This window comes from Eubalaena glacialis, chromosome 10 (genome assembly GCF_028564815.1).
Source record: "Eubalaena glacialis isolate mEubGla1 chromosome 10, mEubGla1.1.hap2.+ XY, whole genome shotgun sequence".
Lineage (NCBI taxonomy): Eukaryota > Metazoa > Chordata > Mammalia > Artiodactyla > Balaenidae > Eubalaena > Eubalaena glacialis.
In genome coordinates, this window is record NC_083725.1 from 108,781,026 (window position 1) to 108,803,312 (window position 22,287).

Sequence of the window (22,287 nt, forward strand, 5' to 3'; positions counted from 1 at the left end):
TTTCTCTGCCTGTCAGTGGGCCGCTCAGCCAGCCCACCAGGCAGTTGGAAGACCAGGCTTTGCAGCTGTTGCTCTTGGCTACTGAGGGGCTCCCTGGAGGCTGGGCCGGACTGGGCTGGGCTGGACTGGGTGTCAGGGGCTGCACTCAGTTGCAGAATGTTTTGGGGGTGACGACAGATAGTAGTGTAACTGCCTGGGCTCTTGCCTACCTTTTTTTTTTTTAATTTTTTTTTTAAAATTTATTTATTTTTGGCTGTGTTGGGTCTTCGTTGCTGCGTGTGGGCCTTCTCTAGCTGCGGCACGTGGGCTTTCTCCAGTTGCGACGCGCAGGCTTTCTCTAGTTGCGGCGAGCCGGGGCTACTCTTTGTAGCGGTGCGCGGGCTTATTGCAGTGGCTTGTTGCGGAGCACGGGCTCTAGGCGTGCGGGCTTCGGTAGTTGTGGCACATAGGCTCAGTAGTTGTGGCACACGGGCTTAGTTGCTCCGCGGCATGTGGGATATTCCCAGACCAGGGCTCAAACCCGTGTCCCCTGCATTGGCAGGCGGATTCTTAACCACCGCGCCACCAGGGAAGCCCCCTTCTTGCCTACCTTTTGGGAGGGCTAAGTCAGAGCTGTTTGCTACCAAACACCTTCTTCCTATTAACTAAGCATCCCGCCCATCTGGGCAGGAATAGGCTAAGGGCCTGACAAGCCAGGAGCCAGGCTCTTACTGCCAACAACCAAAGATTCCACATTTCTGTGGGATGGAAAGAGCCCCTAGGAAGCCAGAGCCAGCCCCTCCCTGTTAAGCACGGAAGAATGACACGCAAAACAGGGAACGGCTGGAGCCTGCAGTGGAAAGTTGGAGCCCTGGTGTGTGGCAGGCGGACAGAGGTACAGAGAGCAGCCGGGGAGAATAAGACTCAGAGGACGTGGTGGGCCACGGCTGGGACGATGCAGTTCCTGGCTTGGTTAATGGTAGCCATTTGCTTCCTCCCTGGGGTGACTACAACCCAGCACCGTGCAGGTACCGGGGCCTTCGCGTGTGGTGGACAGGAGCCAAGGAAGGCTGCTGGCTGACAGCAGTTACACTTGGTCCTATCTGAGCCTAGCAGGGCTTAGGGACTGAGGGCATGACAGGTAGCAGGCTGACCTGTGCTGTGGGTGGGGGAGGGAAAGGTGTGGGCCCCACCCAGAACCAGAAAGGTCCGGGTGAAGTGAGGGGAGATAGCCCTAGGTGCTCTCAATGGGCCTGGGGCTTATTCTGGCTGGTGTGCAAAGGAGAACCTCTTAACCTGCCCTGGGCTTCGGACAATCATTCCAAGGGTTAGGCAGCACCCCAGAAGAGGGGTGAAGGAAGCTGCAACAGACATCCGGCCTTGTCTGGCCTCCCTGCCTTGCACACGGTCACTTACCGAGGAGCAGGAAAGAAACAGGTTCTTCTCAAAGGGGTCCTCGACCTTTGGGGAGGGTCACTGGCACTGTTTTAGGTCATGCTGTCCCTAGATGATTATAGGGAGGGGAAATGGGAAGTGAAAGTCAAGTGTCTTGTGACCCGTTGGCCTGGAGCTCTTGGCCAAGTGAAGTGTAGAAGTTCAAGGAGGAGTCCTGGACATTTGCCAAGACAGTATCTGGGTTTGGGATGATGCTTTGGGATCATAAGACCTATGCCTGAGAGAGTGAATGTCAATGTGCATATGTGTGTAGGGGGAGGTGGACATGGGATGGCATTCCTGTTCTTTTGTACATAGAAGAGCCTCTAGGCACCCCTACCAGGCAGCTTGAGGGGCACTCCTGGGAGGCTGGGGTGTTCAGGGTGGAGCTTGGCAGGGCCCTGACTCCTCTCTGCTGCCCCAGGGCAGCCCATGGACAGCACCAGCGTGGGAGGTGGCCTGCAGGAGCCAGAGGCCCCGGAAGTGATGTTTGAGGTCTTTCCTCCAGCCTGGGACGTGGGGGTGGGAGTGTCCAGATGTCCCTAAGCTCAGGGTTGGGAAGGGGGATGCCTCAAGCTGGGGCTGCTGGGGGAGGGGAGCCAACCCAGCATGGGCCCTACTGCCTGCTTATGCCCCCCCGGCCCCGCTCCCTAGGCCCCAGCCCACCCCTTACATGGCTCCCCTTGCAGCTGCTCTGGTCTGGGCTGGAGCTGGATATCATGGGGCAGCTGCACATCCAGGACGAGGAACTGGCATCCACACGTCCAGGCCGCCGGCTCAGTCTCCTCCTGCAGCACCATGTGCCCAGTGACCTGGAGGGCGCTGAGCAGCGGCTGCAGCAGTTCCAGGACCTGCAGAAGGGACCCCCTCTTAGCCCTTGGGACTTTGAACATCTGCTCCTCACAGGCCTGTCCTGTGTCTACCGGCTCCATGTGGCTAGTGAGGCTGAGGAGAGAGGTCGCTGGGCCCAGGTCTTCACCCTCCTGGCACAGGAAACACTCTGGGACCTGTGCAAGGGCTTCTGTCCCCAGGGCCAGCCCCCTTCTCTGGGGCCCTCGGCCTCTACCCTTGACCCCTTCCCCTAACCCTCCCCTTCTGCCTGTCATTCCCACCCCAGCCCCCTCCACCCCGCCCCCTACCTGAGCCAGACCCATCTTGGCCAGGGGCCTCCATCTGGCACCTGGTTCTTCCCACTGTGTTCGGGCCTCTGGGCTCGGCTTGTACCCCGGACCCCAGCTTACCCCTCCCCCATCTTCTTCCCTGGGCCCAGGCTCTGGGTCCCAGGCAGCAGGCACAGACCTAAGGTCAGGACTTGCAGGCAGTGTGTGTGTGGGGGTGGGGGCGGCGGTGGGGGGGAAGGTCAGGGTTGAGAAGTATGTTTAAGAGATGCTGAAAGGGAAGCTCCCAAGTAAGGCCAGGTCAGACCCTCCAACTCCTACCCTGGCAGTCCATGAGAGGCAGGATCTACAGGAAACTTGTAAGTGCTCAGTGCCCAGTCCTAATGTAGATACCTCTTTTAAACCCAACCAAGGCTCTGGGGGTCCCTAAGTCTCCAAGTACCCCATGTGGGCTAGGAGAATAGACTGGACATTTTTAGTTCAGTCTGTTGGAGGAATGGAGGGAAGCAGGTGGAGGAACATTATCTTCTGGGGGGCAGGGAAGTGAGAAATGTTTTTTGGTCCATATCGACAAGGCTCAGAGGAGGGAGTAAGGCTGGAAGGGGACTGAGGCTGGCTGGTGTAGTCCTGATCCTGTGTAGCTCATCCCATAAAATGTTCTGTTCTGGCCTCCTGCAGCCCTGTGTCCTTCTGTGTCAAAGGAAGTTGTTTAACCCGTGCCTCCCCATCCCGGGAGGGCAGGAATCAGGGCAACCAGATATCAACTGCTCATCCCATGCGCACGCCGTACTGGGAAAAGGAATGTACCGTTTCCTTGAATCCCATAACCCCAGTGAGGCAGCGGGGTGAAGTCCCTTGTCACAAAAAGGAACCAGATGGGCCCTAAAAATAACGTCGTAGGTCAACGGGGAGGAATTACAGGGACTGACTGGAAAGGGACATTAAGGGGAGGCCCACAACGGGGTTAGGCAAGTAGGGTTCAATCAAATTCCCACCTCCTCGCCCTCCCAAGGCCTGACCAAATCCTGCCCTCTGCCCTCCGACCCCCACCCGGGGCCAGTTGTAGTCAGTCCCTCCCGCCCCGCCCGAGACAAAAGCGTCGCAGTCAAGACAAAGCGCAGGACCCCGGCAGACAGGCGCCGGCGCAGGCCCACTTTATTGGCAGAGTCCAGCCACGCTGGGCGGGCCGTCATGCTCGCGCCGGCGGGACATTCGGGCCGCGGTCCCGGCTTGGCATGCACGCCCCGGGCCGCCCGGGGCTCCTCTCCGGTTCGTGGCTCAGAGCTCTGGAGGCCCGAGGCCGGGAGGGCCGGCGGGGATGAGGTCGGGGTACACCAGGAAGCCGGAGAAGGTGATGTACTTGCCATGGTTGCTGTAGGCGCCGTAGCCGTCGTGGTCGTGGCTGAGCAACCAGACGGCGTCGCCGCGCCGCAGCGCCAGCATCACGCTCTGGCTCTGCATCTCGCGACGCCGCGACGCGCCGTCGTCGTAAATCATGGCCTGCACCTCGTCGCGGTTCTTCATCAGCTTCACCGACAGCGTCTTGCGCGGCAGCTTGCCCAGCGTGAAGGAGAAGAAGTAGGCGCCGGGCAGGCGGCAGCGGAACACGCCAGCCGCCGCGTCGAAGTCGCCGCCGATGTTGACGAGCTCAGTGTCGAAGGCGAGGGGCCGGTGCTGCGGCCCCGGGCCCGCGTCCGAGCCCACCAGGCTGCGCGTGCGCGCCGCCGAGAAGGCCGAGCGCGGCTCCGGGGGCGCGGGCAGCCCGCGCGCAGGCGCGTCGGCGTCGGCGTACACCAGGTAACCGCTGAAGGTGGCACCGGGTGCCCCGAGCGCGTACTGCTGGGCGCCGTGCAGCCGCAGCCACACCGTGTCGCCGTAGTCGAGCTGCAGCATGGCGCTCTGGCTGGCGGCGTGCCGCGCGGCGGGACGCCGCTGCTCGTCGAAGGCCAGTGCCTGCACCTCGTCGCGGTTGCGCACCAGCATCACCGACAGGCTCTTGTGCGGGGCCTTGCCAGCCGTGAAGGAGAAGAAGTAGGCGCCGGGCACGCGGCAGCGGAACTGACCGGTGGCCGCGTCGAAGTCGCCCCCGATGTTCACGTACACCTTATCGAAGGTCACCGCCATCTCTGACGTGCCCTCCAGGGGGGTGGTGCGTGCGGCCGAGAAGGCCGAGCGCAGCTCTGTCGAGCCCGGAGCCGGGCCCAGGGCCCAGCAGGCGGCCGGGCCCAGCAGGCCCAGCAGGAGCGGCAGCATGGCGCCTGGGAGGGGAGACACGAAGGGAAGGAGACAAGGGTTGGGCAGGGGTGGCCTGGAGACGGGTTCCCGTCACAGACCCGCCCTTGACCCACAACTAGGACTCCTAGTTTCCGCCTACACACTTGGACTAGGTCAGTGGTTCTTAAAACTTAATGGGGCCTCAGTGTCACCTGGAGACGCTGTTAAAACACGCATTGTTGGCTCCCACCCCCACCTCATCTAGTATGCGGCCCGAGAATTTGCATTTCTAACAAGTTCCCAGGTAATGCAGAGATGCTGCTAGTCTAGGGACCACACTTTGGGGACCATTAGATTAGGCCAGTGTTTTTGTTTTTGTTTTCTTTTCTTTTCTTTTTTTGTAACCACCGAACTCCTTTTTCAAGTGAAAGCTCACAGACATATACCATAGATGCAAGCAGAAATGCTCTAGTCAGAGGGTCCTATAGCCCTGTCTGCTGGGCTTACACATCCCCTCCTCCTTGACACCCAGGGGACCTGGAAACGCAGAAGGTGGTCAGGGGGTCTCTGAGTTTCCTTCAGCCTCCGATTTGCTGCATTTTCCTGTGTCTATTCTATGGTCCTTACTTAGCCTGCCCCTCACTCAGGCACTGGCTCTCTATACTGATATCCTCCATGATGGCTGCTGGTTAAGCCCCCATTTTGGCAGGAAAGGAAATAGCCGCTCCCTGACCCATTTCCTGGCCTCTGACCCAGTTAAGGGTCTGCTCCCACACTGGACCTCTGGACTCTCCAGGGGCCCTTCTTGCACTAAAGAGGCCAGAACAGATGGGCTTTGAGGTAGTTCCCTCCCCCTGTAAAATCAGAGTAAGAGAAAGAGACTCCTTCCTCTGGGCTTGGGGGCTGGTCACTGATGGGAAAGAGAAAGCCAGGGGCTGCTGGGGATAGAGTGGGAGAGCAACAATTCCAGCACGGCTTTGGCAAGTCTGTGAGGTCAGCAGCTTGGTTCCTCGGTAGTAGTGGTGGAGTGGAGAGGACTGACAGCTAAACCTGGGCCCAGGTCCTGGCTCTACCCGTTACACGCTGTGAAACCTTAGGCAAGTTCCTTAATTTCTCTGGGCATGGCTCCCTCTGTAATTGGGGAGGAGACCTGCCTCACAAGCTTACTGTGAGGATGCTCTGAGAAGGCAGGTGTGAACACCTTCGTTGGATGGCAGTGCAGTCAATTTTTTGAGAAAATCGATCTGGTCAAGTTTTTTTTTTTTTAATTAAATTTTTAATTTTATATTGGAGTATAGTTGACGATCAAGTTCTTGACATAAGGGGTTAGGGGTTCAGTAACGCCTACCCTTGGAAACTTGGTAAAGGCACTACTTAACTCAGAGGACTAACTCTCCAAGGGTAGGATTACATAATGCTTCCTAGTAGGGCATAGGCTTTGGGGATTGAATACCCTGAGGACCTGAAGTGGAGGCAAAGCAGAAAAGAAAAATGAGCTGGTAACAGCCTAGGCCGTGGGCCTCTAGAGGAAGTGCCCGGGGAGTGTGTGTATCTTTGTGTCTCTTAGAGACACCGGGGACCTGCCAAGAAGGGTTGCCAGGTGCAGCTGTGCAGATGTGCTGCACACAACAAGGACGTTCACCTGAGGGTAGGTGGGTGCTGGAGTCCAACCCACATTCTACTTGCCCAACTGTGTGGAACTGCTGCCCTTGGGGGAAAGTGTGCCTTTTTCTAATTCTCATAGTAAGACCCCCAAGTCCCTAGCCCAGCTGAACACTCTCTCCTTACACAGGAAGTACCTTTTCTCATTCTTACAAAGGTGCCCCACGGGCTAGCCAGTACCCTTGGTGAGGGCAGGGGCTGGGAGGGGGGGCATGTGCAGTAGTGAAGATTACACCTCACAGTATTCAGTGCAATCCCTTTCACAGAGCTCTTTGGACACATCTGGTGTCACAGCCAACCTGCGAGACAGGTGGGCCCTCTCCCATTTTATAGGGGAGGAAGCCAAGGCCCAAAAGGGGGAAGCATTTTGGCCCAAGGCCACCCATGGAGCACTGAGGCAAGCCTTGAGGTCTTCTGACTCCAAATTCAGTGTGCTTTCCTCTCCACCACCTTTCCATTCTAAACACAGCTTTTTCCAGCCAACCTGTCATCTGCCTCAGTTTCACTTTTTGCAAAAATAGAAGTGGAATGAGTCTTGGGATCTAGGGTGAAGGGGAAAGAAAGCAAAACCAACCAAAAAAATATTCTTAACGTTTTTGTCTTCTGGGAGTATGGGAACATCTCAACTCTTCCTGACCCCGCTGCTCTCCTAGCAGGTCTTGCCCCAGGAGCACCTGCCCACTCGACCCTCAGTAATCTTCCTGCCAAGCCTGGTGCACCCTGCCAGTGCCAGAGGGTCCTCCTGTGTGTCCAGTACCCAGCCTCCATTTCACCCACCACTGCCCATTTCTCAGATCCGTAGGTCCCCATCCTTCCCTAAACCCCCTTCCCGGAGCAGGTCAGAGGTGAGAGGGTGTCAGGTGGGCATCACAGCTCCAGGGAAGGAAATGGCTGTTCCTAGCTCCATTCAGGTGAGGCTCAAAATAATCATTCTCAAAGAGAAAAAACTAGGACACAGTGCGCTGGACAGACCCAGAACCCTAGAACCAGGGTGGAGGTGCAGCCATGTCAGGCTAAGGGGATTCTAGAGACCCCTCCCTACCAAACCCCAATTCCCAATCACCCCCTCCCTCAAGCTCTGCCCAAACCTCCCTCCCCACCTACCTTGAAAACCCCTCAGGCTCCCAAGAAGATAAGTCCCCCTTTCACAGACGAAACCAATTAATCCTTTCTCATGAAAAGAAAAAAAAAAAAAACCCTCGGAAAACGGTACCCCAGACTCTCTCTCCCCCAGACCTTCCTTTATCCATCCCTTCGGAGCAAAAGCCCTTGAGCCTCTTTCATGAAAAAAAGCTCCCAGGTCCTCCTTTCAGGGAAAAAGGACCCAATTCCCCGGCCCCCGCTTCCAGTCAAGGAGAAAGCCTGGCTCCCCGCGCCACAGAGCAGCCCTCACCTGGCTGGGGGCGGCGGTCGGTCGGCTTCTCTCCGAGCCCGCGATCCGGCTCCGGGCTCCGGGCTCTGGGCTCCGGGCGGGCGCCGGGCTGCGCACTGACCGCCCGCGCTGCGGCGGGGCCGGGCCTGGCGGGGACGGCGGCGGCGGCGCCGGGCGGGGCGCTGGGACCCCGGGGTGGGCTCGGGGTGGCGGGGCAGCGAGGGAAAAAGGGCTGCTGAAGAGCGAGGCTCCGGGGCCGCGCGAGGAGGGGCGGGGTAGGGACGGGCAGGGGGAGAGGCGGGAGGGGAAGCGAGAGGGAGGGGCGCGCCGAGGCCGGGGAGCCGAGCGGCAGGGCCCAGGGGCACCGCACGAAGAAGGCCCCCCGCGCAGGCAGCGCGAGCACCGGGCTCTTCCTCCTCCGTGACCTCCCTAAAGCTTCATCCTCTGGGTCTGGAGAGCAGGCATCATTAATCCAAGTTAGCAGATGGGGAAACTGAGGCAGAGGTCAAACTAGCGGTGGCTCAGGGCACTCTACAGACCAGCCTTCTCCCTGGTTTGAGGAGAGGGGACTGGAGCAGGGCGCAGAGACTGCACTAGCCTCTGGACTGCAAGGACAGTGGAAGGTGAGAGTTTGGCTGGGACAGATGTCCAAGCTGAGTAGCACCGGGGGAGGGGGTCGGAGGGAAGAGAAGGATAAATGGATCAATGCTGCCAGTAAAGGAAGGGCTTACAGTGACCTGTCATCTCACCTCCAAATCGGAAAACGCCTATGGTTGGTAAGGAAGGAAGGAGGAAGACAAAACCCCCAGACAGCAGAGGGTCAGCCTGTGCCCCCTGGGGAGGGGGTGAGGAAGGAGGGGAGTCCTTGGGGCAGAATTGAGTGTTGGCAGAAAGGCTGCTTCCACAGCGTCCGCAAGGAGGGAGAGGGTTGAGAAGGGCAACAGGAGGGCTCCAAGGGCCTGTTTGCAGAGGGACACTGACACCCTGCCTAGCTGGGCCGGGGTGGCAGGACCCAGCAGGACACCAGGGCTGGGAACAGCTGTCTTCCCACCTCAGCACTCACCGAGGCCCTTCCATGGCTTCCACTCTGGGCTCTGGCACCACCTCAGGGAGGCTGCGGTCCTCTCCTGACAGCTGTGCAGGGGACGACCTGCCTGGCACTCAGTAGATGCTGACCGAATGGATGGCTTTTGAAGAGCCCCACTCTTCAGCTGCCATAGCAGGACCCCTCTGCCTACCCCCCCGATTGACTCAGGGGGCCTGAGCTCTGCCACAGACCCTCTGTGTGGTTTCTGAGAAGCCTGGTGCCCCGTGAAATCCCCTGTCCTCTGGAGCTCTCCTTCTGGAACTCTCAAAACTTACACGACCCCAGTTAACCTAACATGGGTTAGTTTTCCTAAAGGTGTTGACGGTGATGATGAACTCATTAAGTGTTTTCCAGGGTGCTGAGGGAATGGTAAAATGAATAGATATGTGCCTCAATAGAAAGGGATGGATGGAGGCGTTTCGGCCAAGGCATGGGGGCATTTGGGGACAGAGGGTGAAGCACCTGTCTAGCCCTTCAGGACCATCTTTTGCCTCCTTCACCAGCCTGAAAAGGCCTAGGTGGGGTGTGGGGGGAGGCCTAGGAGGGCTGGGGAAGGCAGGAAGCCAATCTGCGGCAGCCACAAGCCTTCTTCTGGACAAGGAGGTCGCGGTTGCCATCTTGAAGGTGCATTTTGAAGGTGTGATTCCAACAGTGGGAGGAATGGGAAGAAGGCAGGACTCTCAAGGCAGAACAGTTAAATGCCAGTGGGGGTCTGTCTCAGGCTGAAAGCCATCTGACACTTTCCCTGGGTCCACAAAAGCATTTCAGCAGAGAAATGAAATGTTCATTTCATTTCTCTGGAGACAGGTGGCTGAGGCAGATGACAGCAGGGTTTTTGCTTCAAGGGATGGGACAAGGTGGAGGCCACTGGCAAAGGGATACGGAGGAGGATGCCATGTACTGGTGGGCATCTAGGGCAGGCTGGGGGTGCACCGGAATGAAGTTAGGAGGCAGCAGGGTTCAGAGAAGAGCCCTAGGGCTAGGCTGTAGCTCCTGTCTGCTCCTACCACAACACAGTGATAATTTTCATAGCAAGTTCCTTTCATTGGGTGTAGCAGATGCTACCAGTGCCCCCAATCAAGCCCCCAGGCCTACTCGGAGGTCACCTGCAGACAGTTTCTGAACTTGCTCCCTGTGTCTCTCCTGTGGCATTCCCAGCTTTGGACGTGAGTGTGGGGCAGGCTGGAAGTGGGGAATTAACGCCCCCAGGGGAACCCTCAACCAAGGAGGGCCCAGAGTTAGCGGATAAATCTTCTAGCTTTCAGTCCCTCTGAAAGTGGGACAATTTCCAATGCCCAGGCCTGCTCCAGTCTCAGAAAGACTCCAGCAGAATGGAACCTAAGTTGTCCATGGGGAAAGCTTGCTTATCCCTGTATGCTTTGCTTGCTCTCCTCTCTTGCTTGTCTCACTTCCCCACTCTCTCACCCTGCTTCTGGGATCACCTCCTAAATAAACTACTTGTATCCAAATCTGTCTCAGGGTCGGCTTTTGGGGGGAACCCGAACTGAGACGATGAACGATAACTGTGTTAAGTGCTTTTTCATTTCGCCCATTATCTTATTTAATTTCTATTTATTTGTTTGTTTATTTTTAAATTTATTTTTGGCCACGCTGTGAGGCATGCGGGATCTTAGTTCCCAGGGATCGAACCTGTCCCCCTGCAATAGCATGGAGTCTTAACCACTGGACTGCCAGGGAAGTCCCCTTATTTCTTAACATCCCCTGAAGTAGATGTCACTAACCCAATTTTACAAATGAGGAATAAAGAGGTTAATTCAGAGGTAGGATTCAAAGCCAGGTCTGTCTAGCTCCAAAACCCAGTCCTTAACCCCTATGCTCTGTGGCCTCCCTAATTCTCTGATCCTCTCTGGGCCTTAATTTTTCATCTGTAAAATGAGGAATGGGCTCTTGAGTTTGAAGGGAGGCAATGTACCCATTGTCTCCAGCAGCTAGGCCTGGTCAATGAGATGTAAGCAGAAGTTATTAGGAGGGACTTCCCTGGCGGTCCAGTGGTTAAGACTCTGCGCGTCCACTGCAGGGGGCGTGGGTTCAATCCCTGGTTGGGGACCTAAGATCCCGCATGCCGCGCAGCGTGGCCAAAGAAAAAAAAAAAAACTAAAAAAAAAAAAAGATGGTGAGGATTTTATGTAGTGCTGATAGAGGAGTAAGGGAATGGGATCCAGTCTAAGGTAAGAGGGTGAGCAAAGGTGTGGAGGTAGCATAGATTGGCCTGTATGTGGCTCAGTTGAAGAGGGAAGGGTTTGTGAAGGAGGCCTGGCAGGTGAGGTGTTGTAGGGCTTAAATGCTGAGCTAAGGAACTTGGTTTATCCTGCAGCAGGGGGTTAGGGCTCAGAGCAGTATTTAAGATTACTCCTACCACAGAGTGAAAGGCAGGAGACAGAAGAGGTGAGGAGAGGCAGGGAGATCTCTAAGGAAGAGAAAGGGAAGAGACAGATGGAAGAGAGACTAAGAAGAGCTGCAGAGACAGAGAGAGCGCGTGCGCACAAGCTCACAGTTTAATTAGCTTCCTGGCTTGCCAGTGGCTTACAGGGGAATTAGCAGAGCTCAGAGTCTAGGGACCTTGCTGGGAGTTGAAGGGAAGCTAATAAGAAAGACAACAACAAGCCCCAGGGAGAAATGAAAGAGGAGGAATCGTCAGCGAAGCAGAGATGCCGGCAGGAGAAGCAGATGTCAGGGCGCTGAGTGTCTGCCTTCCTTAGAGGTTTCAGCTTTCCAGGGGAGTAGACACTTAGAGTCCCTGGGCTGGGCTCCTGGCCCCACTGCCCCTGGTTCCAATCCCTCTGAGCACCTGGTAAACAACGCAGAATGGGGGCAGTTGGGAGTGGCTGTGACAAGTTCCTCTCTGTTGGCCCTTTTCCCAGAAGGGAACCCCCAGGTCCCTTCTGCAGATGGGGAGGCTGAGGCCAGAAATGCGGAGGTGGCCTGCTCCTGACCAGATGTGGCAAATTGCATCTTCCAAAGACAGCTGTGATAGCATCTCCCATCCCACCCTGCTCTTCTTACACCGGGACCATGCCACTCCCCTCTGAGAGGAAGACCTAGGTTGGGCATAAAAGGTGATGCTGCTTCTGCCTGGCGCTCTCTCTCTTGAAACTCACACTTGGAATCCAGCCATCATGATGTGAGAACGCCCAGGCCACATGGAAAGGCCATGTGCAGATGTTGTGGCCAACAGCCCCAGTCAGGACCAGTTATCTAATTTTCAAGGTCCAGTGCAAAATGAAAAGGTAGGGCCCCTTGTTCAAAAATTAAGAATTTAGAGGGTGACAACAGCATTAAACCACGCATAGAGAGAGCCCTTCTAAGTGTGGGAGCTTGTGTAGCTGTACAAGTTGCATCCTGTGAAGCTGGCCCTGACCGCAGCTGAGGTTCCAGCATCCACTGTTTGCAGTAAGAGCGAGGAAGCCTTCCAGATGACTCTGGGCCCAGTCACTGTCTGACTGCAACTGAACGAAGGACTCCTGGCTGAACCCAGTGTACGTCCAGACCCACTAGGGACAGACGTGATTGTTGTTGTTTTAAACCAGAAACTTCTGGGTTACTGCAGCAACAGAGAGCTGGAATACTGGGGGAAACAGAACGTGTCAAAATTGGACTGAAGATGCAGTACAGTTACTGAGTTTCTCCCCAAACCCAGGCTCATTACCTGAGCTACCGTTGCTGGTCCTCCTTGACCCATGTTGGCAGAGGAGGCAACAGGTAACTCCAGACCCTACCTATGGACCTCTCACTATGGAAGATGGTGGAGCCATTTGGAGTCCTCTGTTTCTTGCAGTTAAAAGCACTCCAACTTTTACAAGTTATTTCCCCTCTCTGGGTCTTGGTTTCTTCGGATGTATATTGAGAGGACTTCATAATCTAGGGCCTGTGAGTCTCTGGAGGGAAAATACAGAGGACTTGGTGACTAGAATGAGAGGGGGGAGTGAAGGAACTGGAGGAGTCAGAAGGTGTTTACTCCACCTCTTGCACTGGGATCCGGCGGGGACGGGGAAGGAAGAATGTTCAGTCTGGGTCAGATGACGACTGGTTCCGCTTTGGGCATTTAGATCACACTAGATTTGGGGGATGGAAAACTGGGGGGGGGGGGGACTTACACAGTGTCATCAATTAGGTAGAGAATATAATTATGCAGGAAAAGATTGGATAAACACCAAAATGCAGGAAAAGACTGGATAAACACCAAAATATTGTTATTTATGGTAGGTTCAGGGATGATACTTATTTTCTCTGTAAAATGTTTTCTATTTCCTAAACTTTCTACAATGAATATTTATTCCTTTCATTTGAAAAGTAATTTGAAATATCAATAAAAACTTTAATTTCTTTCAAATGTATCTAAATACATATTGGAATTAGAATATTATAAAAGTGGGAGCTTAAATTAGAGGAGAAAAGATACATGATTTAATAAACTGTATGGCAACAACTAGGTAGCCATCTAGAAAACTTTAAGTTGGATCCATACATCATACCTGATACCAAAACAAATTCCAAATGGATCACATATTTAAATGTAAGAATGAAACCAAAAAAGTACTAAAAGAAATCAAGTGATATTAACAAAAATTTCAGAGTAAAGAAGTTTGAAGTATGACATAAAATCCAGAATTCATTAAAAAAAATTGGTGGATACTTTTTACTACAGCTTAAAAGAAAAACATATTAACATGGCAAAACTGCCAGAAACAAAGTCAAAAGACAAACTACAAACTGGAAAATATATTTGTAATTCATATCACAAAGAGCTCTAAGAAAAAGACGACTGAGTAGAAAACTGGGTAAGGAATATAAGCAGTTAATAAAAAAAAAAAAAACAAATAACTGTTAGAATAAGACAATTACAGTAAGATGCCATCATGTTTTTTTTACCTCTCAGGTTATCAAAGATCTATAGATTTATAACACACTCTATTGGTGAGGAGGTGGAGAAACATTCACACCCTGTTAGTGGGAGGGTCAACTGGTACCACTGGACAACTGGACAATATCTACCAAGTTTTATAATGTGCATGCCCTTCAACTCCATGATTCCACTTCCTGAAAAGCTGTTCTTCAGATATATGCCCACATGCCTGAAATGACATGTTATTCATTGCAGCATTGTTTGTAATAGCAGTAGAGGACCCATCCAATAAATTCTGATACATAGAATACTACCTACCCTTTACAGAAGAATGAGGAGTCATTTTGTATACTGATATGAAATAATCTCTAAGATTTACTGTTAAGTGAAAAAAATACAAGGTGTACATTTGTTTTGAGGGAACTGGTACGTAGCCGAAATAAAGCCCAGCCAAGCTGTGGCCATCTGAAGCCTCTCAAAGATGTTTTATGCACCCCTCAAATCATTGATTATAGCAGGTTCATTCTAAATGTACCTTTTCTATTCCCCCTCACAATTCACTCCCCTGTCTAATACATTATTATTCAACTCTTGGCTTTCTACATGAGAGTCTTTTACCGCCTTTATGTGTTAGCTTGAATATCACCATATGAGAGGATATTTCCTAACAACTGGCTATGACCCAGTCCTAGTCCCGTCTCCCCTAAAAAAAAATAAATAAAGCAAACAACTTGCCATTTTCTATTTATTATGGCATTTATCATTCTAACATATTTTTTAGCTATCCACTCTAGAATATGACCTACATAAATATTTGTTGAAAGAATGTTGGTTAAGTCTTCTGCTCTATAATCCTCATATGTATTCTTTGAAAAATTTATTTTGCCACTGTAGTATAAGATCTAAACTTCCATACAGACTACTCATCAGGCTTCTTTTTCCATAAGTCCACTCCAACTGTACTTGGCCCTCAAAGTCATAGCTTCTTATAAATGGAGAAAAGAAAGTTTCATGGAAGGAAATAAGTTTACCTCCTTTGCTTTCCCAATAAGATGACCTCTTTCCTCCTCTGACTCTTTTATTCATTCATTCATTCATTCATTTATTTTTGGCTATGTCAGGTCTTAGTTGCGGCACGTGGGATCTTTCGTTGCGGCGCACAGGCTCTTTGTTGCGGCGCACGGACTTCTCTGTAGTTGTGGCATGTGGGCTCCAGAGGGCACAGGCTCAGTAGTTGCGGCCTGGGGGCTTAGTTGCCCCGCAGCATGTGGGATCTTAGTTCCCGACCAGGGATCGAACTCCTGTCCCCTGCATTGGAAGGCGGATTCTTAACCACTGGACCACCAGGGAAGTCCCCCTCCTCTGACTCTTAAATTTCCTAACATTTATTTTTTTAATCCAGAGTTTCATTTTTCCATTGATGCTTTCTTGAAAGAGTTCCCTTGAGTTTACACTTAAACAAGAAGAGGAGTTTAGGACCAATCCATTACAACATATTGGAAAATTCGTTAAATGTTATACATTTTATATTCAAAACTACTTGAGAATTGCTTTAAGTTCAGGGCACCATGCTGTAAGAGTTGTATCTATACTGTTAGTTAGTATAATAATTATTTTTGTAATTCTAATGTAAATAGTAATACTTTATTAGGCAAGAGAGGTCCTTAAGACCATTTCGGAGTATGCACTGGGTCCACATCTTTGAAATTTAAGTAATGAATCAAACAGGTTCATGAATTATGAAATAAATATTGATTTGATTCCAAAAAATACAAGGTGTACAGTATGCTACCATTCTATTTTTTTAAAAAAGTATGCATTTGCTTTTATGTGCATAGAATACCTCTGAGAGAATCTTCTAGAAACCATTAACAGCAGTTGCCTCCTGGGAAGAGGAATGGTTATGGGAGAAAGACATACCTTCCACTGTTATACCCTTTTGTACCTAAAATTAAAAAAGGCAGGGAGGGACTTCCCCAGTGGTGCAGTGGTTAAGAATCCGCCTGCCAATGTAGGGGACACGGGTTCGAGCCCTGGTCCGGAAGGTCCCACATGCCGTGGAGCAACTACACCCATGTGCCACAACTACTGAGCCTGCGCTCTAGAGCCCGTGAGCCACAACTACTGAAGCCCGCGCGCCCTAGAGCCTGTGCTCCGCAACAAGAGAAGCCACCGCAATGAGAAGCCTGCTCACCGCAACTAGAGAAAGCCCGCACGCAGCAACAAAGACCCAACACAGCCAAAAATAAAATAAATAAATAAATAAATTTATTTTAAAAAGGCAGGGAGAACCAGTATCTTTTTGAGCAGCTGCTTGGCTCCTGCTGGCTTCTATTCAACCTGAGGTCGGCTGAAAGCCCCCAGCCTTTTTCACAAGCACCGTCAAGCCAAACTTCCTTCATCCTGTGCTGGTGCAGCTGATGTTTAAAAATACGTATAAATGCAGGTCTTTCCACTTCTTTTAAATTCATCCTGTGGGTTTCAGCCCACTGTTTCAAGATATTTTAGAATCTTGATTCTGACATCCAAATATTAGCTTTTCCTTCCAGATAGCGGTGCCATCTGCACTGTGAGTGTGGCAGACACGATTAACTACTGAGCTGACCACATGCAGAATCTAGAAGCATGAAATTTCAGACTTCTCCCCGCATTTACATCAACTGAATAACCAACTTGGGGGGAGGGGCACAGTGGTTAAATGGGCTAGAAATCCACCCGACTGGGCAATCTTGGAGGTCACTGTTTTCCTGGCTGTCTCCTCAGTTGGGAGGCACCTGATGTCTAACTGGAAACGGGGTACGCTATGTCCAAGGAAATTTTCCTAGTGGCCTTCCAAATAAATAATAACAAACTATATTATTGTTGACATTATTATTTACTCTATCTTGTTTTTAGTGAAGGTACCAATTCTTTTTCTAGGTGTTCTCAAACCCACAGTTTAATATGATATTCTAGAATAAATTTGGGAATTCACCTGAAGTATACCCACCTAGAGTTTCCAGAATCTACCTCTTCCTCTTTTCTAACACCGGGACATCTGCAGCCATCGGGCATTGGGGCCCCTTTCCTTTTGTCCACAGCTTTATCAGCTACATTGGCAAGGGTTCCAGGATCTTCTCTGCAAAGATTTAACACCTTGGGATTTGCAACTCGTTTTAAATGGCTGGGTGCTTAGGTTTACTTCTCTTCTCTCCCTTTGGAGTTTCAATTTCCTCTATCTGAAGTTTTGCTTGACTCATTCCAGTTTAGAAATGCTTTTCTTCGATGGAGAGTGAGGAGAATCGGGGTTGAGTATTCTGCTTTCCGACAACTGCTAACCTGACACCTTTCCCCCAAGTGGAACCCTATCCTGTCTTTATTCCTCTTGCTCTGAACATAACCAACAACGTCTTTTACTGTCTGCACTTTTTCCGAGTCTCATTTCATCAAGGACCTCAACCTTCTTCTCTTATACCTGCCTTTTCTTTTGTGAGCCTGTCAGGGAGCTCTCTGTACAGCCACGCTGGTTTCTTCAGCTCTCCCCCTTTTCCTGTCCAAGGATTTTCTGCAAATGGGCTATCCTCATTTCCTATTTCAGAGCCTCCTGTCTCATGTGCCACATTCCCATCTAAATCTCTAAACGTGAGATAGTAACTCTAATCTCTTCAAGTTATTTTTCTAGGACTATTTATTTATTCGCTCACCCACTCATTCCATGGCCAACATGCCCTTCCTTCTTGATTCGACTTTGCCCTGTGGTTCCTGTGCCACTGACAGCTCCAGGCAGTTCTTTCTCACGGTCAGAGCTAAGGTCGGGGGAGCTGCTCCCTGGCAGTCGTGTCTGTCCACTGAGAGAGGAACCGGTCGCTGATGCATGTGAAGACCTGCCCAGCTGCTCAGCTCGCAGCTGTGTGGGACTGTGGCTGCCAGGGCAGGGTGGGGGCAGTCCCCCAGCCTGGGGCCGTCCCGCCCTCAGAGCTCGGCCGGGCAGGTGGAAGTGGACTCCTGCGGGGCCGTGGCTTCCAAGCGCTCACCTGTCAGTTTCACCCAAAGGCTTCCCCACCCCCGGGCTGGCAGTGCGCCGCGGCGGAGAGCAGAAAGCACACAGGATTCGGAGTCAAGCACATCCAGGTCTGAATTCTAGCTCTGCCCCTTCCCGGCAAGCTGTTTAAATCTCTGAGCTTCCATTTTTCTCACTTGCAAAATGGGGATATTATGTGGTTGATGGGGTGATTGTGCATAGGTTTCAGTACCCATCAACCCCTGTGCTCATCTCAGGTTCACGGTTTTCACAGGTTATGTTCTTGGCGGACTGTGCTGCTTTCTTTCCCTTTCTGGTCAAGCTGTTTCTTTTGGACATGCTGCAGTATATGTCTATGCCTGGTGAACCTTCCTTTGATGAGCCACGCCCCTGCAGCCCCAAGTAGAGTAGACCCTTGAATCTGTTTGGTTGAATCTGCAGATACGGAGGGCCAACTGTATATGGTTCCAGTGGAGCTGACCCTGGATCCTGACACCTTCAGGCTGGACCTGACTCAGGTTTGGCCAGTAGAGTACTCCATCCCCCAGGCACACCGAATGGAATGGTTTACAGGTGGATGTGTTTCAAGCCAGAGTCCTCCAGGGGATTCTTGCTGGAACTTCCCTGAGAGACATTTACTCATTCCCTGAAATTACAAGCTCTAAAAAGCCATGTGAGTGAAGATGCCATTTGTCATCTTGTCGCCAAGTGGAGTGAGCCTGTCTGAGAGGGAAGCCAGGCAGAGGTGGGCCCAAGGGATGGGGCGAGTGGGAGTCCTGATGCCTTTGTCTGAACCACCAGATTAACAACTGACCATTTCTGTTGCTTGAGCCAATAAATTCCTTTTCTTAATTAAGCCAGTTTGTTGGGTTTCTGAGTATGCAACCATGATGTACAAATTGACCCTTTCATTGTTATAAAATCACAAATTCTCTCATCAAGTTGCATTTTTACCTCGTTTAAATCTGTTCCCCTATTTTTATGTAGAAAAAAAGAACTCAGTACGTGTGCATGACATATTAGAAATTCCCCAGACTTGCAGACCCAGCTCTGAATCCTGGCTCTGTCATTTATCAGTCTTGGGCAAATCAGTTAACCCTTCTGAACTTCACTTTTCTATCAAAAAAATGGGATTATATTTTGTTTATATGGCTGTTTTATGGGTTGGAGCTAATGGATATATGGCCAGGTCGTGTAGGAGGCCACCAATAAATACTCTATTATTAGGTGGTAAGTACATTTATGTTATCTCAATAGCTTTCACTCTGTACAGTTGTCTACAGATGCACCACTTCCCAGGTGACATCTCTTTTTAACCACCATGGTTTCCAGGTTTATCATGGCCGGGACCAAGGAGAGGGTAAGAACTTTTGGGAAAAGATGGAAGATGAGGAGGTGGACAGGAATTTCAAAGCTCAAATGGAGGAGAGATGGAATTAGCCTTTTAAAAAACATTTGCAACTGCAGAACTTTACACCCACTTTCTATTTATAAATATCCTTGTCTCTCAGCTTGGCTCCCTCTGCACCAGGCTCCAGCGGAAGATAACGAGCACAAAGAGCAGCTGCTAATGAGGTACAAATATGCAGAGCAGAGGAGGCTGGAGGAGGAGCGTTGGGACTGCATGACGTGGGCTTAGGGTGCATGGATTTAAGGATGCTAGAGCAAGAAGTCTTAAGAAACTTAGGTCAGAAAGTATTTTATCCCCTGTAGGAAGCTTGTACAGGCAGAGAGAAGTTGTAGCCATCCTCCATAACCAGATCATACCATACAGCTCCAGCTTTATCTACTGCCTACTGTCTTGCGCTGGTGGCAGGAAGACAAGATAGAAGCCTGCTGCAACAGCTGAGCAGAGATGATGCACCAAGGCATTGGGGACGGAGGGAGGATGACAAATTCAAGAGGCATTTCTGAGAATCTAGCAGTGACTTCTTAGAATAGCGAAGGGTAGAGAGGATTCAGTCATCTCCAGGGTTTTAGCTTGGGAAACAGGGTGATCATGAAGTGTTTAATAAAATTTGAGAATGCAAGCACCACTGCAGGCTTGGGGAGAAGGGTTGCGATGTAATTGAATTTGAGGATCCTGAACAAACATTTACTGAGAACTATGTGTTAGGTACTATTCCAGGTGCTCATTATATGGCAGAAATACAGCTCTGAAGAAATGTTAGGACTGTCATTAGAGATGCAATTCCACTTTCCCTCAACTCTTGGCCTTTACTAGTTCCATGACTTTGCCCATATTATCTATATTTATAAGGTATCCCCTTACCTTCTAATTCTTAAATAACCATAACAGCTACCACATTCCAAATATTTACTGTGACACTGTACTCAATTTAATGCCCCAATAAGAGAAGTATTATCCTCACTTTAGAGATGAGGAGCCTGAGGCTTAATACGATCAAATAACTAGTCCAAGGTCGCACGGCTGCTGAGTGACAGGGCTGGAAATTGTTCCCATTCCACCATCCTGCCTCCCAGTATCCTGTCCTTAGAAAACCAGCTCAAGTGCTACTCCTTCATGAAGTCTTCCCTGAGTTCCCCTACCTGGATGTCAGCTTTTCCTCTTGTGGATCCCAGGGAGCTTGGTTTCAACTTCTGGCACATCCTGCCTGTCCAACACCCATCACAGCAAGTGTTTGGGAGACTCAGTGAGAACCCTTTCAGTGTACCAGGCTTTGCTTTCTTACACATGGTTCCATTTAATCCTCCCAACGTTCTTAGTTTTTATGTTCTCGCCAGACTGCGTCCCTTCCTCAGCGCCCAGTAATGCCATGGAGGACGCAGAGATTTATTACATCCTCCACTGCCCACAACCCAGGGCTTTGCACTCAGTAACTGAGGGTTGTATTTATAAACTCTAAATGTGGGCCCCTCAGGGGAGGAAGGGCATGAAATGCTGAATTCCAGGAGGAGGTGAGCAGTCTGAAGTGAGGTACGGCTCTGTTGTTTCCACTTTCACCCTCCTTTTTTGTTTCCAGCCAAAGGACACTCTCACCAGTCTCTGGGATGCCAGGAGGGCAGGCGTGCAGACGGGATAGCAAGCGACTAGGCGCACTTCTGTTTCTTGTCCTCATCTCACCTCTGGCTCCTCAGGCTACTCAGTTTGGAAATAAACTGCAAAGCCTAATAGATTTTTCCATGGAAGTGTGGCATTACCAGGGAACAGTCCATTCTTCTGGCTGCCTTAGTGAGGCAAAAACTGGTGCTAGAAAAGGTTCTCTCACCCATAGTGTCACCTTGGGTTTGGGAGGGGGCAGGGTTTGTATCATTATTTGCTCTCCCTCTTGGGAAGTTGGCGAGTCTTCAATAGCTCCTCCAGGTCACATTTTTGTTTCTCCCCCTTTTCCTTGACACGCTCCAAAGCACTGTTCTCCAGCCATATTTTGGTGTGGTACTAATCTGAATCTATTTGAAAACATTCTTTTTCAGGGTGGCAGTAAATTGGTTCTGGAACAACTGTGGTTTTAATACAAAATCTGGCTAATTGGTCCCAGACAGATTCGGGGCCCCGACTGCAGAGGAATCCACTTATGAGAGCGGGGCAAATGGGCTTTTCAACATTTCATCTCACGGCCATGGAATTATGGCAGTGTGTGTGGAAGACTTGCCTCCCAAGACAGCCTGGGGAGGCAGCAAACAGATGAGGAAGCTGACTCATATGGACAAAACTGGTTGGAGGGGAAACACTTTTAGTTGCTTTAGAAAATTGATTGCTGTTACCCTCTAAGATATTCTCCTGAAAAAAAGGTTGTTTTTGTGTTTTTTTTTTTTTGGTTGGTGGCAAAAGAATCTTTCATTTGCAACCTTCCCTCTAGGACAAAAATCAGAGTTCAAGATTCTAATTCTCTCCAGTCGGAAGAGATAAGACGAGGGATCAATGGAGGTGGAAAACATAAAATGTGACATCCTTAAATAAGCCTAAAAAAATCTCTCCATGGGAGATAAAACACGCAACTTTGTCTGTATTTAAAAACAAAAAAAACTCCATGGGAATTCCCTGGCAGTCCAGTGGTTAGGACTTCACACTGCCACTGCAGGGGGCACGGGTTTGATCCCTAGTCAGAGAACTAAGATCCTGCAAGCCACATGGCATGGCCAAAAAAACCAAACCCCCCCCAAAACAAAAAAATCTCCAGATACAAATTACTATGGTACTTAGGGCGGCAGCCTGAATGAACCCATCCAATAGGCAAGGATGTTCTAGAAGAATCCATTGAGGGAATTTCCAGGTGGTCCAGTGGTTATGCTTTCACTGCTGACCGTTCAGGTTCAATCCCTGGTTGGGGAACTAAGGTCCCACAAGCCGCGGAGCAGGGCCAAAAAAAAAGAATCCATTGAGGAGCTGACATGTAAATCACTTTCAAAAAATGTTAACCTTCAAATGTAGTAGGAGTTCCAATACATTGGACTGAAGGTACTCCTAGGAAAAAATCCTTCCCGTACAGTAACTTAGCTTTCCATCTGCATAAATCATAATAGTATACAAAAGTAATGGTGATCATCTCTATTTTCAGTTGCTTCACCTATTTATCATTCTGCAGAGGCAAAAAG

At 50.7% G+C, this 22,287-nt stretch overlaps 2 protein-coding genes across 2 annotated transcripts; one reads left to right on the plus strand and one right to left on the minus strand.

The window, feature by feature from the left end:
- Window positions 1–799: 799 nt before the first annotated feature.
- FAM180B (family with sequence similarity 180 member B) lies at window positions 800–2,498 on the plus strand. The gene is made up of 3 exons (XM_061203762.1): window positions 800–1,007; window positions 1,838–1,908; window positions 2,103–2,498. Exons 1-3 carry the CDS (start codon window positions 800–802, stop codon window positions 2,496–2,498), a joined length of 675 nt encoding a protein of 224 aa, XP_061059745.1.
- A 1,257-nt stretch (window positions 2,499–3,755) lies between these two features.
- On the minus strand, window positions 3,756–7,881 carry C1QTNF4 (C1q and TNF related 4). Its single transcript, XM_061203317.1, has 2 exons — window positions 7,801–7,881; window positions 3,756–4,789 (listed from the first exon to the last, which is right to left on the minus strand). The coding sequence occupies exon 2, from the start codon at window positions 4,782–4,784 to the stop codon at window positions 3,810–3,812; it is 975 nt and encodes a 324-aa protein (XP_061059300.1). The 5' UTR covers window positions 4,785–4,789; window positions 7,801–7,881; the 3' UTR covers window positions 3,756–3,809.
- Window positions 7,882–22,287: the final 14,406 nt, after the last annotated feature.